The sequence below is a fragment of the Gossypium arboreum genome, chromosome 2 (assembly GCF_025698485.1).
Source record: "Gossypium arboreum isolate Shixiya-1 chromosome 2, ASM2569848v2, whole genome shotgun sequence".
Classification (NCBI taxonomy): Eukaryota; Viridiplantae; Streptophyta; class Magnoliopsida; order Malvales; family Malvaceae; genus Gossypium; species Gossypium arboreum.
In genome coordinates this window covers 103703015-103721493 of record NC_069071.1, presented here as the reverse complement: position 1 = coordinate 103721493, position 18479 = coordinate 103703015, and the positions used below count along the sequence as shown (strand labels likewise).

The 18479-nt window shown below is 31.8% G+C and overlaps 2 protein-coding genes across 2 annotated transcripts; one reads left to right on the top strand and one right to left on the bottom strand.

The window, feature by feature from the left end:
* Positions 1-10019: 10019 nt before the first annotated feature.
* Positions 10020-12689, top strand: LOC108466721 (lysine histidine transporter-like 7). Its single transcript, XM_017767092.2, has 5 exons — positions 10020-10505; positions 11012-11145; positions 11268-11707; positions 11790-11921; positions 11993-12689. The coding sequence occupies exons 1-5, from the start codon at positions 10216-10218 to the stop codon at positions 12476-12478; spliced, it is 1482 nt and encodes a 493-aa protein (XP_017622581.1). The 5' UTR covers positions 10020-10215; the 3' UTR covers positions 12479-12689.
* Positions 12690-14938: 2249 nt separating this feature from the next.
* Positions 14939-17619, bottom strand: LOC108462674 (uncharacterized). Its single transcript, XM_017762596.2, has 3 exons — positions 16793-17619; positions 16152-16337; positions 14939-15496 (listed from the first exon to the last, which is right to left on the bottom strand). The coding sequence occupies exons 1-3, from the start codon at positions 17234-17236 to the stop codon at positions 15209-15211; spliced, it is 918 nt and encodes a 305-aa protein (XP_017618085.1). The 5' UTR covers positions 17237-17619; the 3' UTR covers positions 14939-15208.
* Positions 17620-18479: the final 860 nt, after the last annotated feature.

Genomic DNA, 18479 nt, shown 5'->3' with positions numbered 1-18479 from the left:
ACCAAAAAATTAAATTTTTTTTTCCATCGGATTACGATTGAATTTTACGTTGAACGTATGTTTTTAAAAATCAAGACAATACGTGTTTAGGAGATACCAATTTTTGGGCGTCGCGAGGGTGCTAATACCTTCCTCGCGCGTAAATGACTCCCGAACCTTAATTTTTTCTCTGGATTTTAACGTGGACTTAAACTCATTTCTTTCCGTTTCAAAAATAATTTTATAAGGTGTCCGATCACACCTATAAAAAAGATCGGTGGCGACTCCCTTTTATTTCAAAATCGAACTTCAGTTTCCAAACTTTTTACTAGATCGCCACAATTAGCGACCGAGAGCCAAACTTTTACGTCGCTACAGCAGGTAACCCCGAGTGAAACACTTGTCTAGCAGGCTTGAAGCTCGTACGGAATGTCAGTAATAGGAACGGGAGAGTCAAGACAAAACAGTGGGGTCATATCGTGAGTTGTAATAGCATGTATAAATACCCGAATACTCCTATTAATAAGCCAAGAGACAAAAATTACTCAACACCCATTGTTTACGATATTTTAAAGATGTTATATATGAAAAATTCTAAAAATAAACTTTTATATTCACAACTATTTTTTCTCCTACTTTAATGAATGAGACAAATAAATTTCCTTAAAGGGAAAGGATTGTATGAAACAATTACGCCACGTCATCCGTGTCCTTTCCCAATCAATTAATGACATGTCAGCTAATTTTAACATGTCAATTACACCTCATTTAATTAGATTTTTTAATCATTTAATGACATGTCAGTTGATTTTTACATGTCATTTACATCTCATTTAATTAGATTTTTTTAATCATAAATCCCTAAAATCCCAATTAAAAATTACTCAACCCTAATAATAGGTCTATCTTTACGTCTCTACCCCACTGCTATTATTTTTTTGGCAAGTTCTTTGTTGCTTCACGTCTCTGCCCTGCTGCTATTATTTTTTTGACAATTGTTTTGATGCCTCTTAACGTCTATTTGCAACCCCTGCCATTATTTTTTTCGGCAACTGCTTTGCTACCTCTTCACATCTCTCTGTAGCCCTTGTTGCTATTATTTTTTTCGGAAACTGCTTTGTTGCCTCGTCACGTCTCTCTTTAACCCCTGCTGATTTGCTTTGTTTTTTTGACATGACTGCTATAATTGATTTTACAAATGAGGTTTTTTTTTCTATTATGCTAAAATAGATAGGAACGATAGAGATTTTTAATCATAAATCCCTTAAATCCCAATTAAAATTTACTTAACCCTAATTAAAATTGAATCTTCACATCTCTACCCTGCTACTATTATTTTTTTCGAGCAACTGCTTTGCTACCTCTTCACATCTCTCTGTAACCCCTGTTGCTTTGCTTTGATTTTTCGATGTGGCTGTTGCAATTGATTTTACAGGTGAGGTTTTTTTTTTCTATTATGCTAAAATAGATAGGAAAAATAGAGATCTATTAATAGTTTTAGACAAAATTAGTGAATTCTGGTCATTATGCTCGACTGGATCAACATGTTAGGTTATTCTTACTTGCGTTTTATTTTTCTTCTTTTATGTAGTTTCCTATAAAGTCACCAAACTCCAGCAAGGAACAATAAGAACCCTGCGGCTAAGCAAGTGCCTATAATAACTATTATTTTGCCTTTGTTCTCTTTAAGTTTCTGGTAATGTTTCAATAAAATTGCAAGTTTTAGAAAGGCCACATTCGAAAACAAACTGCTATAATGTTTATCATTGTGATTCAATTTACAAACAAATTAGGTGTTGATATTGTGTATATTTAGTTGAGCTTCGATTTTGGCTATTCTATTCAGCAATCGAGTTAATATAGCAACTAATTGGTTATTATGGATGTTCCATTTGCTCAGCGATAAATTTGTGCGGATTTTAAGTTGATTTACATGAAGTTCAAGGTCCAGTCTCTATATTTGTAAATCCTTTCCTCCTTTCCCCATTGTAGTGTACTTATTCACTTGTGTAAAAAAAATAATTAGTTATTATCGAAGTAACATGATCCTTGTTTAGATAACCGATTGAAAATAGTTAAATAATATAAAATTAATATTTTCAATTATTTATAAGTGCTTTGATAATCCAACATAAAAGCAAAAGATAGAATAAAAACGTGAAAATTAATAAACAAAAAAGAGTTACTATATATAAGTGTTTTTATGAGAATTTATACCAAACAAATGCATATTATATATGAGTTTATTATTTTGAGTTTTTTTACAAAGTATGAAAAAATATTAAAGTTTCTAATTGTGTCATTTCCAAAACTACCATCGAATTACCAAAACAATATACTTACAAAAATATTGATTGAACTTATTCCATATTAAATAATAACTAAAACAAAATACAAGATAACACTATAAAAACCATATAATAGTATTATTCTCAAAACATTATAAAAGAATTACAAATAATAATAAAATTGAGGTCTTTTCATGAATTATCATCATCTTTTTAGATTCTAAACCATTTGAGAAATGTTCTGCATTAAAAGTATTATACGTTAGATAAACCTTTGAATTATATATAATAATTTGTGATAATATAAGTAAAAACATATTACTTGAATCTTGAATGGCAATAGATCATTCTCTTTCAGCAATTTAGTAAGACTCATGTTAGATGAAGAATTGAACCTCCAATTTGAAGAAAAATCTTACATAAAAATATTTTTACAATACATGTACTTAAATATTTACGACTTTTGACATTTAAAAAGAATTGCATTCAATCAATACCTGTAGAGGATGAAAAAAGTGATTATGGTAGTTTGGAGTTATTAACATTGGAATTTGATGATAAGAAGAATAACAATGAGTTTGAGACTCCATTAGGAGAGGCACTACTAGAGAAACTTCATACATAAGTGATTTGCTTTCTTTCCCTTGATCAAAATAATAATTATTTGTTAAATTCAAGACATAAATTAATTAAATAACATAACAAATAGATGAAAATATAGTAATAAAGGAAATCATACTCACTTGATATTTTCTCCTTACATTTTGAAACTTGATAGAGCATTGCCTTCTTTGTTTTTTTCTTTTGATTTTTCTCGAATTGGCTTTTCATTCGAGAATTTCTTGAACCCTTTGTTTTGACACATACAGGATCAAACATTAATTTTTCACTTGATCTTCCATTGCCATCATTGATAACATCTTGAAAAGATGTATGCTTTGAAATTTTCGAATCATTAGCTTCTTGCATAGTTACCATCTCCTTTACAATAAAATGCAATGCCTCAAATAGTTTTTCTTTGAAAATTTGAGTACACTTAGGAGTCAATGAACCTTTTTCAAAAAGGTTGTAACAGATATGATTTAACTCACTGAGGCGCAATAAACAACTAGGTTTTTCTTCATGTGCTAATGAAGCTCTAAAATCACTTGCCAGCAACGACTTTGCTTTTTTTGTCCATCTCATAAGTATATATTTTTCGGGTATCTCTTTAATGTTATTCATAAGAAAAACTCGTAAAGCATGACAACAAAGTAATCCAAGACTTTCAAACATATTACAACTGCATGAGACGGTGCTATTTGGAACGTCAAACTCCACACAGTAAATTCTTTCACGTCTATCTTTAGTCACATGATATAAAGAAATATTTTCGATGTTACTAAATTCAACACAATTCAAGCCTATGCAATCTATCAACTCATCTTCAAACCTTTTAAACATAGCAAGAGTGTAAACATTGGATGCATGCTTCAAAATCCCACGTCCATTAACTTTGTTTGGTGCTCCATTTTTACATCGAAAATCTTGATTTAACTCTATTGGCGAAATTTTTTTGCCTTTTCCTCATAATGTCGTATAACTTGAATAAGAGATAAAGAGTAATTCATAATCTGATGTAATATGCTATTCATACTCTCGCTTCTTTGAGTAGATCTAATTCGAGCCAAAAAAAATCTATGCTAAAGGCAGGGTACCATTTTACTCGAAACTCATATAGTCTCTTAAGCCAAGCATGATCTCGAAGTTCAAAATTTTCAATCATGGTAGCCCAACTTGATTCAAACTTTGTTTCACTTTCACATCCATAAAAGCATTTATTAAATTGTGCTTTGAACTCGGCATTGGCAAAACGACTAGCAAGATGTTGTTTAGCATTATTTGAAATGTTCCACATGCATAATCTATAAGCAGATTCTAGGAGGACAATCTCTACTATTTTCATCATCGCTTGATCTTGATAAGTAAAAATACTATTCGGTTGTCAATCGCCCATGGCTTTTAAAAATGTTTCAAATAGCCAAGTAAATGACTCAATGGTTTCATCCGATAAAAAAGCACAATCAAACAAAACAGTATTCCAGTGATTGTTGATTTCGAAAAATGGAGCACAAACCAAATTATACTTATTGGTTCTATACGTGGTATCAAACACAAGAACATCTCCAAAACAATCGTAATCCAATTTTTATCTTCTATCTCTCCAAAAAAAATTAGCTAGTCAATTATTCTGGTCCATTTGCATTGAATAGAAAAACATAGGGTCTTCAGCTTGCTTATATTTGAAAAAATTGATAACGCTTTGTGCATCCCCTGCTTCAATCAATTTCTCTCTTTCAATTCGCAAGAAATTATGACAATCTCGTTTGGTAAATGTAATATTTTCAAACCCAATCTCCTTCCTAAGAAACGAATATGAACTTGTTTGTTTAATTCCTGCAGCAAGTATTGAACGAATAATATCTGCATGTCCTTCCAAAATTTTTCTTCCTGATCTTAAATTAATTCTTTCTTCTGAAGTTGCTAAGTGGTGATTATGATAATCATTAAAGTAAGAATCAACCCAAACACTTTTTTCTATTGTAAAATAAATTTTAGCTTAACAACCTGTCCTTGTCTCTAAACGATTAAATTTTTTCACTTTGCCAGCATCTTCGTGTTCATGACACCTAGATTTCGAGCATAAAAATTCACGTTGTCTTATAGGTTCAGTAATACTTCGTCTCTTATTGCCTCTTCGAATACTAAACCCCTTACTCAAAACAGATTGATTATAAAGATTATAAGCCTCTTCTTCGGAATGCACTTTTAGCCCTACTTTTTTTTCTTCAACGGAATTATCTTTTTTCTTAACAAGATGAACTATTTCATCTTGATTTGTCTCTATAAATGAAAATTATAAATTAACAAAACACGAGAATAAATTTTAATATATAATAATATATAATAAAAATCATGATAATACAAGAAATCGTTAAAAAATTAAAAGAACAATTAAAATCTAATAAAAACACGGCTTGAAAATTATATAATTTTTTTTAGTACGCTAAGTCATTATTATTAAAAATCACAATTATTTCAAAGATTCTAAATAGAACTATATTTTAAACAAATGAAAATCAAGTAGAAATACTTAACATCCCAAACTAAATCACCCAACCAGCCTTGAATAACTTAACATGTTGATCTAGTGGAGCATAATGCTAGAGTTCACTAATTTTATCTAAAACTATTTAAGTATATTGTATTACATGAAAGGCTGCCTAAAGATTAAATCTTTGTTTTCTACTCAAGAATAGTTTAACCAATTCATTTAATTGTTAGGAACAAGCATTGACTTTCTTGATCTCCTATCTATTTAGCATAATAGAAAGAAAAAAAAAAACTCACCTGTAAAATCAATTGCAGCAGCCACACCGAAAAAATAAAGCAAATCAATAGGTGTTGCAAAGAGACGTGAAGAGGCAGAAAAGTAGTTGACGGAAAATAAATAGCAACAAGGGTTTTAGAGAGACGTGAAAAGGCAGCAAAGCAATTGCCGAAAAAATAATAGCAGTAGGGGTTGCAGAGAGAGCTAAGAGGCAGCAAAGCAATTGTCGAAAAAAATAATAGCAGCGGGGGTTGCAAAGAGACGCGAAGAGGCAACAAAGCAATTGCCGAAAAAAATAATAGCAGCAGGGCAGAGACGTGAAGATACAATTTTTATTAGGGTTGAGTAATTTTTAATTGAGATTTTAAGGATTTATGGTTAAAAAATCTAATTAAATGAGATGTAGATGACATGTAAAAATTAGCTAACATGTCATTAAATGATTAAAAAATCTAATTAAATGAGATGTAAATAACATGTAAAAATTAACTGACATGTTATTAATTGATTGGAAAGAGACTCGAATGATGTGACGTAACTGTTTCATAGAATCATTTTTCTTTAAAAATCATAAAATAACTTTATTCTAGTATTATTATTCTGATATGAGATGAAATAAATAAATATATAAATAGAAGAGGAAATAGAAACAGAAAGAGTGGAGAGTGGCCACTCAACTTGTTATATTTTGACGAAGAATGCACAAATGCAAAGCAATTCCACCAAATCCGTACCCCATGTCGAATCACTTCTTTTCACATCCTATTTATATATTTCATGTTACAAAATATTTAATGGTGCACAAAACAATGTAAACACTTTTAAAATCCTTCCCTTCCCTATAATAATTAAAGGTGTACTTACATTAACAAAATTAAATTAATTCATCTGTTATCAAAATTAATTTAATTTTTAAAATTTTGATTGTCAATTAATTTAACTGAATGAATCAACACCTTAACTATTATAATTGAAATAATTTCATGAACGTAATATTCCTGAAATATATATCTTAAGCTTCGAGTTTCTTAATCAATTATGTAAATATATAAACACAACAAAATTTTAATGCATCTATCTCGGGATTGAAGAATGTCCTTAACCATACACCAAATTGCAATGCAAAATGCTATTAATAGATTTGTCAAAGGTTTGTTTAAACTGAGTCGACAACAACACTCAAGAGAGATGGATGATTGTTTTACTATACTTATTATTTATTTTAGAACTCAATATAACATTATTATTTAATGGGTAAAATATAATTATGGTAATTAAATTATTGGTAAGTTTGTGTTTTGGTCACTTAACTTTAAAAAGTTACAAAATGGTCGTTGAACATTTTTATTTAAGTCACGAATTGTTATTTATTTTTTAAAGTTCAGCTAACGAGTTCTAAGTGACGATTTGATGATTGATATGGTGGATCAGTACCCATCAACTAGTAGGAAAACATACCTTAGATCCAAGTCGATATGACAATTTGTGTCGAAGACTGGAAAATAAATTTGTTTGCATTTTGGTTCATAAATTCGTGATGTTTAAAGTTGTTTCATGGAGAAAAAAAAACCTAAACTATAGAAAAGAAGGGAATAAGGACTTTCGATTGGTGTAGGCGATGCGAACAAAGAAAGCTATATACAATAATGATTTTAACAATTCAGTGACTTAAACGAAAAGTTTCGAATAGTTCAATAATCATTTTATAAATTTTTAAAGTTGAATGACTAAAATGTATACTTATTAATAGTTTAGCAAACCTTTATTTAATTCATTCATAATATAACTAATTTATTTGAATCAATAACTTTTGTATAGACATCAAAATGAATATGGAATTTGCAACATTTTATTATTATTAATGAGAAGATGTTGATCTTTCAAACGTTATACAAATACAATAGTTTAGAATATTTTATATATTTTAATAATAACTTAAATTAATTATACAAAAATAAAAAAGTAAATAGGTATGAAAGAATGGATGTCAACAAAAGTTATTCCCTAATATTCTAATTACATTTCATCATAGGCAACATTAAAATTGACCATCAAATTAAATGTTTACATTTGTCAAGCGACTTGACCAAAAATAAAAATTTGGTATGGATTTGTATTTTTACACATGGGTTGGCGGGTCATCTATTTCTTAATTAGCCGTGAAAACAACGTGTCCAAGTTTAATTTCCATCTTTCTCTCTTTATTACTTTAGTTTTGAGTTTGGTAAGAAAAAGAAATTTAGAACATCACCAACTTTCCACTGCAACCCAACGCATGCACATGCGTATGACGTTCTCACAATCTAAAACCCATAAATCTAACACAATCTTGTATTCTTCTCCTCACATTTGAAAACTTAAGCAATGATTTAAGCTCTTAGCTCCATGCAAACACATTACATGCGACATAAAACAATATAACCATTTCTTATCATCATTAATTTGGTAGTCATGATTATTTAACATTAATATCTATTAAATCTTAAAAAACTTTAAAATTATTACTAATATTAGCAGTAATTTGAAAATAAATTGATTTGCTTAATATTATTAACAACTTATTATCATAATTAATATTTATCAAATTAAAATTTTATAAATAGTCACATTAACTGTGACAGAATATATAATTTATATTTCTGACCGAATATGAAACAATTTTTATTTCTTAAAAAAAAGAGTCTCCAGTGAGAACAGAAACCATTAATTAATTAATCAAATATTTGTAGGATCTTGAACATGATTTTATTCCATTTATTATGGATCCCAACCACAATATGATTTTTTTCTTTTTGGTGGTTAATCCATCCTTAACATGATTAGTATCAAGAAACTATCATTTCCCCCTAAATCAAATCATTTTTGTATAGTTGTCCCATTAACCTATGTACTACACATAATTATTATTATTTTTTTTTTAAAAAAGGCTGGTTCGTGTGGAAAATCCCATGCCTGATCTAATTATGTCATTGGTATAAAAACAGTAAACGTCATTACCTTATATCAGCATTTCACCGTCATATTCCCACCGTATTTTCGACACTTTCGACCTACGTTTATCTTTAACGCGAATACTTGTGCTATATACTAATAGGGGATTGACTCCTTCACCATTTTAAGTGTTGTTCATCGGGCAGTTAATACGGTCCTTAGCAATTGTTGGTATTATTTCGGGATCCAAGTTTTGTCTCCCAATTTCATGAAGAACTCCAAGAATTTACGGAGTGGGAACGCCTTAGTTGGTGGAGAGAGTACGTACCTAAAGGACTTGTAGATATTTAACCGATGAAGTTGCGCGCGATATATATCAAACCACCAATCAAGGTATAACTAGTCTTTTCAAGGAGACTTCTCCCAAAAGAATCGACCCCACTCAACAACCAGCAATATTTCTTGGGATATATTGGACTCATTTTTTTACCCGAACATATAAAAACACTTCATGAGTTGACAACTTAATGATTTTTCATAGTATAATAATCGTATTTTATGAAAATTAAAGAAATTAATTCTGTTGATGGTAGACAAAGATAGTTAATATCGTATCAATAGATGTACCATTTTTCTACTAATATCGATATTTAACGAACTGATTTATTTCCATGCATCATTTTAGACTTATTACTACTCTTTTAAATATGTATATATATAATACTAACCAATTGTATAAAAGATGCTACACATAATATATATATATATATATATATATATATATCCTACATGTAAAATTGCTACACTTAATAAAAGGTGAAGATGAAAAAAATTAAGGGTCAAAATTGAATTATAAATTAAATTAGTATATTAAATAAATTTATTTTTATGTAGAAAAAATCATTTTGGGATCTAAAGAAATAAATCTTTTGTATTGGCCACTAGTGAAATCTATTAATGTGCATTGATCTTGGCTATATCGATCTAAATTTATGATGAAATAAAATTTAAACTTTTATTATTTCACTTTACCACCAATAAATTTATGACGAAATATTGATTTCTAAATCAGTAATTTAATATTTTAATTAATTAATATCTCCATTATCATAAGATAAGAGAATAAAATTTTGACAAATTAAAGGATTAATTTTTTATAAAATTTATAATTAAATCGATTGATAAAGAAAAAGAAAGAAAGTTATAAACACCGTAGCCGTCAACTACTTTTTATCTTTTATCAAAGTTATTGCATATTTTATGCATAAATAGAAAAGTGTGATGCTGAAATGGCCTATTTTTGGGTGGTTAAATAAAATTTCAGATTAATAATTAGCCCAATAAATCTATACGACTATTATTTTAGAAAAAAAATGAGAGGATTGATGATGTAATAGATATGACGTATGCCATTATTGATTATCCCTTTAAAAGTTGGCCACACCCTCGTTGGTGAGACAAACTGTCGTGAAATTCATTGTTGAAATGAAACAGCAGAAATCTTAGGTCTTGTTGTTGATTTCCCGGTCTGGTGGGCAGTGCGTTAGGTTTCACATGTCCCATACTCTTGGTTCCTTATATTATTAAACTCAACCCCCCAACATTTCTATTATTCTTAGCTTTGAGATTGGAAGGAGTTTTTGGATTATGGGAGAAGTAGTAGTACCCATTGAAGACAATTCGAAGCATGTGCTTCCACTTTATCTACCCCCTAGGCCCGTTCCTTTCCAAATTATCACCATTAAGGACACGTCTGGAGCTGCGGCTGGAGTTTCTCCGCCACCACAGGGTGTGGTCAACCTTAGTGATCTTGAATCTTGGCTGCCTCTAACCGAGTCCAGAAATTGCAGCACTTTCTCTTCTATTTTACATCTGCTTTGTTCAGGGATTGGGTTTCAGGTCCTTTTCCTCCCTGTTGCTTTTGCAAGTCTTGGATGGTGAGTTTTTGCAACTCATTTTGTTATTACTTTTTATCCCACTCTCTTCAAATCACCACTCTCAAACAATCCAACAAAAAACATGGTCATAGTCTGTCTTGTTTTGCTCAACTCAAATATGGCAATATTTGTTGATCACAAAGCTGACCTGTTTCCAAAATTTCCAAGTTTCAGTGTGGGGTCTTTAGGGGGGACCATCTAAAGAAGAAAGAGTCTCTTTTCCATGTTCTAAATACTAATTAATACAATAACTTAATCTCCAAAGACCCAAAAGAATTGTTGAAAGAAAGAAAATTGTCGTTCTGTTTGAACCTAGACTTCAGATAATTCCAGCTTTATTTCCAACAACCATTGTTGGTATGGCCCATTTTTTCTTCTTTTGTCTTCCATTTTGAACCCCCCCAAAAAAAAAGTTGGAAAAAAAACTTGGAAGCTAAGGTTTTCTTTTTCTTTGTTTTTCATGTGCTATTGCTTAAATTTTTTCATACAATTTTGAATTTGTGTAGGGCATGGGGGATCATATGTTTGTCCATAGCATTCATGTGGCAACTCTACACCACATGGCTTCTAGTAAATCTTCATGAACCTGTTCCTGGAATCCGTTGCAGCAGATTCGTCCGCATGTCAATTCTTGCCTTTGGTTAGTAGTTCATTAAAATAATACCTCCCCCACTTCCCAAGTCAAAGGTCCTTCAACTTTCACCAATCTTGATTGTGCTCCCCAAATGGACTAAAAACTTTCCTAATTTGATCCCATTGCAGGCCCAAAGCTTGGGAAGTTGCTGGCAATCTTCCCAGTAATGTATCTATCAGGAGGCTCTTGTGTTATGCTTATTATCACAGCAGGAAGTTCCATGGAACAACTTTTCAACATCATATGTGAAGAAGGAACCATGTGTAGATCCATGTCCCTGAGTGGTACACAGTGGTTCCTCATATTTACTTGCATAGTCCTTATCATTGCTCAATTATTCCCCAATTTAAATTCAATAGCCCGAGTTTCTCTAACCGGTGCCATAACTTCCATTGGGTACTGTACTATGATATGGGTTCTATCCATCAGCAAAGGCAGGCCAAATAATGTCTCTTACGGCATAACAGTTGCTGACAGAACTGGTATGACTGGATTTGGTAACGTCTTGAATGCCATTGGCATCATTATGCTTGCATTCAGAGGTCACAATCTTATTCTTGAGATTCAGGTGAATAATCTTAACCGCTATGAACTCTTTTACTTCAGTTCATCACATGTGGAAACTAATTATATTTAATTGTTGAGTGAAGGGGACATTGCCATCAGATTCAAAGCACCCATCACGGAAATCTATGTGGAGAGGAGTAATGGTATCGTACGTGATAATAGCAATGTGTTTATTTCCACTTGCAATTGTTGGATTTTGGGCTTATGGAAACAAGGTAGGCAACATTGCGATTTAATAATATACTTCATTGGTTAACATTATTGACAGTAATTCCATTTCTTCCAGATACCTGAAGAAGGGATTCTAACTGCATTTACAAAATTTCATGGACAAGACACTTCAAAGTATGTAATAGGCCTGATCTACATATGGTTAACTATAAGTTGCATAACCTCATACCAAATCTATGCCATGCCTGCTTTCGACAACTTAGAGTTTATTTACGCCAGCAGTAAAAAAAGGCGATGCCCAGGGTGGGTTCGTGCCGGTATACGCCTTTTCTTCGGAGGGGTCACGTTCTTCATAGCAGTGGCTTTTCCCTTCTTGGGAAAATTGGCACCTTTAATTGGAGGAATGGCAGCTGTGCCTTTGACGTTTGTATATCCATGTTTCATGTGGATTTCAATCAGAAAACCACGACCAAAGGGTGCAATGTGGAGTCTCAACTTGGGAGTGGGTTCTATTGGCATTGTACTCAGCCTTTTGCTAGTAGTTGCTGCTGTATGGAAATTAGATGACAAAGGCCTGAATGCCAACTTCTTCAGGCCTTAATGATAGATATACAAGTCATGTGGATATTTATAAACTTTAAATCAGGCCTAATCTAATTCTTTTTGGCCAATTAATCATTGTTTGTGTGCATGATAATTGAAATCTAAGAAATTAACTAGTTTGTAAATCGGATTTACTTTCGTTTCATTAACATAAATTTGTAGCCCTCATGTTCCTTTAATGCAGTGGCAATCCTAAAAGATAGTTGAAATTTCTTTCCTTTTTTAAACTAACATAATTCAATGTGTTCGTAAGCTAAAAAACAATATATTCCAAGAATTAATTGAAAATAATCATAAACTAACATAATTCAATGTGTTCGTAAGCTAAAAACAATATATTCCAAGAATTAATTGAAAATAATCATGAAATCAAAATAATTATGAGAAAGAAAGATTCGTTTGGTTTCTAAATAGAATTTTTTATTTTTTTTAGAAATTAAATCTTTTTCAGAACTAAAATAAATTTTACATTTATATGATTCAACCTTGTGATTTGATATTTAAAAATATTGAAAAATAGGTTTTTTTTACGATGATTTGAACCAATGGCAATCCATCAAAATTAAAATATATATTTTCAAAATTTTAATTTTGCAAAAATAATTAAAAAATTTTTACGATGATTTGGTACCAATGGCAATCCATCAAAATTAAAAATATATATTTTCAAAAATTTTAATTTTGAAAATAACTTCAACCAATTTTGTTCTTAATGTATTTCATTTTCAAAAACACAAAAGCAAAAATATTTGTCTGATTTTTTAGTTTCCTACACTTTCGACCACACCAGTAAGTGATGAAGACAGTGCGATACGGACCAAAATCAGGAGGGTGGACAAGACGAATCCCAAGGACCAAGCTAGAAATAAATTTGAAGGAGAGAGAAGAATAAGGCGCCCCCAATTCTTCTCCTGGAAGCAATTTAGTTGCTGAGCTTCATACACTATACATTCAGTAAGGTCAAAATAGGTACACGTAATCGCCATTATTGAACATGAAAAACATGTATAGGTCCAGAACGCCCACTTTGACTAACCCAAAAATCTCCATATCCACGCTGCTTCAAAAAAAGTCACACTGACACATTAACCACTATTCCCACCATGCCAAAGGCAAGTGTTCATCACTTATTTTTCTCATATCCACTTTTTCTTTTCTTTTGCAAAATGGCTTTTTCTTTAAGTCTTTGGTTTAAGCCGGGAGACGCGTGTACCAGGGGTGCCTGAATTTTGTGGCCAGTGATAGGTGAAATGCCTCAAGGGAATTACACTTTGAATGTATGGGAAAGACGGTCCAAATCTCAATCATTATAGATATTACCATTTCTCACCTAAAATTAGCAAACTCCAACACTCATAATCATAGTGCTATTATTATGATTCTTGTTCATGAAAATAGAGGCAAATTAATTAACATGCCCGTAATAATATTTGTGTGAGAAAGCAAAAGGCGACCAGAGAAATAGCCAGAAACTCTAGATGCTGTTGGTTAAACTCTAGATTTCTCTCATTCTATATGTATAAATACCCCCCTCTAGTTCAATAATATTCAAGCTAAAGTTTCTGGTTCATTCTTTTCTTTCTATGTGAGTTCCTTTCACTATGTATTCTTTCACAAATATAAATATATATATATACATCGTTTAGGAAAAAGGTAGAAGAACAGAAACAATCTTCGTAGTCTTTACTAGGTTGGGATTAAAGCTTAGCAATAAAACTTGATAATGAATTAGGAACAGCTCAGTATAAACCTTTTTCTACTTTATTTTATCAAAAGTCAAAAGCTTGCAATTTCTTACATTGATGATTATCACTAGTAGAATTTGTTGTATCATTGACATATGCATAACCGTATCTCATTTGGATTTCTTTCATCAACAAGCCCTGGCCAGATGTTCCGAATTTGTTGCCTTGATTTAACTATTCAAAAAAATCATAATGGTTGATTGAATATACATTTTGACAGGAGAATGTTTATCCATCTAAAATGATTTAATTAAATTAATGATAATTTTAATAGTGTTAGATTCTAATATTTGTCGATATCCGACTTTTTTTTACTGGTTTGGATAACATTCAAATTCAAATATTATAATATTACCATCCACAACATATTCGGAAAGGATATGAATATCGACCTTTAGATATTTATTATCTATCTGAACCTACTTTACTTTTGTAGATAATAAATGTGGACTTGATAATAGATATCTAGATTCTTCGTGAATATTAGTTTGGATATTCCAATTCATTATTTGTTTTACTTTTTAAAAAAATTATTTATAAAATATTTTTATCCTTATTTGCATTGCATTGTGTTTTTAAACTCTAAAAAGTGTTCCTAAAAATTTAGAGTTGCATGTGGGAAAGATTGTCAATTCCATCACGCTTAATATCCTTTAATTTAGTTAGAAATCTCACATTGCAATATGTAGAAAGATCAAAGTAGCAGACAAAGATTTAGGTAAAAATAACTAAAGTTTATCCACCATATACGCAAGAAAACCTTTGCTAGATACAACGTACATTAAATGAACAGCAATAAACCAGCAAAAAAGGAGAAACAGGTGAACAAATTTAACAAAAAAAATCCTCAGACAACGTCCATATATTCAGAGTTTGACCATCTACCTCAAATTGAAGCTCCTAAAATTCTTGGTAAATGAAGAATTTCAAAAAGCAAAAAATATGATAACTCAGCTTGGTCATGTAAGAAAGGAGAGGAGCAGTCACTGATAAATACACGAATCTGTCAAATTAAGGGCCTTCCCAAGCTTGTTTCCTCTCAGGGTGACAGAACATTGGATTCGTCCATAAAACTTTGTCTTTACCAGTTTGCCCAGAATGTAGGCCCTTGACCTCATCACAAATGTCAAGTTAAGAGGTACTGCTATGGTGTTCAGGTGCTCCCTAGAGGCTACAAGAACTGGTATCCCACCATATAGCGGAACTTGAGACCCTTTCACAATCGTCACCACTTTCCGCTGACTCTTTCTTGATTGAGTAAATTTCTTCATCTGTATCATACATTAATGACAAACATCAAACCATTTTCACAATATTATGTTAATGAATCAGCAAGCACATATTGTCATATCTCTTTGTCGATACAATGGTTGGGGATGATGACCAAAACCAAAACTGGTAGGATAAAAGCCCAATTCAGTAGCCGAAACCAAAAGCCAGCCATTATTTGAATGAAGCCTGACAGGTGATAAACATTAAGGCCCCAGTTTAAAAACTATGGAACATTCCAGGGTGAATTGTGAACTATGTTTTGTTCCAATGTCTGAAAGCCAGCTAAGCAGAGCAAAGATATTTGTGTCCTGTTTCAAAGGCACACTCAAAGCCAGAGGCCATGTTCACAACTAAACTTGAACAAACGAATAACATTTTGGTTTCTATGTGGGGACCCATAGAGATTATGTTAGGTTCAGTCTTTGCAGCCTTTTTAAGGCACTCGAATAAAGACATATAATAGCATTCAAAGCCCTCTGCTGGAGTTTCCCACTTCTCTAGGTTGCCAACTGCAAACCCAAAAAAGTCTTTTTGACCCAAAACTGCCCCCTTTCCCAATGGTCTAACCACAGCTAAGCTATCATTTTTAACTATTGATTGAAATCATAACAAATAAGGAAGGATTAGAAGAAAAATGGGTCCTTTTCTATTTACCTGTCCAGAGGCAATTTTGAGCTGGAAATAGTGAAGCTCCCAAGGGGTAGAAGTGACATGGACGGCAAAGAATGTAGCTGGATTTCTGTATGAGATCTTGACCGTTGAATTTAGCGAAAACATATCTGTTGGCAACCCTGATTGATCGTTTCCTGCCTGATAATGGAAGTTCTCAAACACTATGTGCTGCCCACAAACCAACACACACAGATTAGAGAATGTTTTATTGGTGGTGATTTGATTAAATTAATTAAAAGTTTATAGCAAAACATGGCTCAATTTACGGGATAAAGCTATTACATTGGCGTTCCATTCCATATTCCTAAGCCTCCCTAGATATCTGTACATGCCCCTATTTCCATGAGAAAACTCGTTAACTGAGTCACTGAGTTGACTCATGTAGTGCGGGTTTATAATTTCATCAACCAATGGAAAGTTAATTCCTTTTTAACTTTTCCTAGGAACTTTCAATGCTATAAGTGCCGAGTGCCAACTGATGTTTTGCTAAAAAGATATTGCTTTACACATTTAAAGTAAAAACACATATAATCACCGCGTTTACTCAGTCAAATAAAAGAACAATCGGGTGACAACTGAGTCAACTCAAAAAAAGAATCAATTTTGCAAAGTAGAAATCTAACCTTAACGAGGATTTTAGGCTTGTAACTCCTGCTAGCACCCCACAAGATCAAAGAGAAGACAGTGAACAGCACGAAAAACAAGAAAACAAGGCAAAGATAAAGCCTGATTTTATTAGCCTTACTCCCATCACGACCTTCCATTTCATCATCATCGTCGTCGTCGTCATCATCGCCACGGCCAAGCTGCACATGCTTCCAAGCAGAAAGACTCCTGGGATTCTTAAGAGAAGCCGAGAACCTAGACGTAGATGACTCTCTGGAATGGTGAATGGGGGAACAATGGTAATAATGGTGGGTTGGTGAAGCCGTGGGGCTTGACCCATACGACATCTTCTCAACGTCATGGTTAGAAGGGCTCTGAACATAGTATACAGGCCTTCGAGGCGACCTTGGCGGCCATGACGCATCGATACTCGTCCCTTCTGAATCCGTTTTTGCATGCATTTTTTTTGTTCTTAGATTTAAAAAAAAAAAAAAAAACAACAACAACAAAGCTATGGTTTTTTTCAAGTGACAGACAAGGAATGTTAGAAGATGAAGAAGAAGAAGGGGAAGGTGCGTTGTTTATTGTGTCAAAGGGAGGGTCTTTAGCTTTTTGGAGTTTCTAAGGTTTTAGAGTATCACGAGACACGGAAATTGTTCCATTTTTGTCTGATGGTTCCCATGTCTGTGTTCTTCTTCTTGGAATAAAAATGGGAGAGATAAAATAATGGCAGGCTGGGCTTACTGTGGGGGCCTGGCCCACGTGAACATAAATCAGCGGCCATTATTTAATCATCATTTCACTCACTAATCAAATCAGAAGGACCGTTACTTATCTTCCTCTAGGGTATGGACTGTCTAGCTAATTTATATTTTAAAAAGTAACTGCTTGTAATTGATTACATCAATCCTCCACTTTACTGAAACACGAATACAATAGTGAATAGGTCTGGAATTCAATTTACCAATAAACATTAGTTTGTTTCTTTAATTACAGCTCAAATAATCAACATAATTAGCGTAATTGTAATTCGAGCTCAAAAATCATACATGGACAATCAACACCATTTATTATTAAACCATAACATGAAGTTTGCCTCCTATTAAAAAAATTGTCTATTTCTATTTCATTGACCTTTTAAAGTCAAATTCTGCCTTTTCTTAAGAAATAAATTTATATATATTGAGTATTGACCAATAAGCAAATTACAGAAAATAATAATGTAGAATTTTTCCAACTTCAGATTTTTAAATATGCTAGCTGTATATTGATCAAGTAATGAATATAAATGTTAAAAATAAAATAAAATATTAACAAATATTAAATTTATAAAATAGAGCAAGCAATAAGAAAATGTAAATTATAAAATTTGAGTTGGTAGTGCCAAATTTTGTTGTGCTTTGAATCAGGCGTGAAATATTATATTATTACCATAATTTAAATGTGAGAATTTGTCCTCTAAAAAGGAAATATTTAGTCTTTTACTTAAAAATGAATAATTAACCCCTTTAGATTAGATAAGTGAGCAAAAATTTCCTTTGTTAAATTTTGGTGTTAATATATGAGATATGATGACAAATTTAGCCCTCAATTTTTACATATTTATTCAATTTAACTCATACTCTTTTATTAGAAATAAATTAACAAAATTAAACTAATAAAGCTAAAGGATAAAAAAGTCCTAATATTTTTTAAAAATACAAC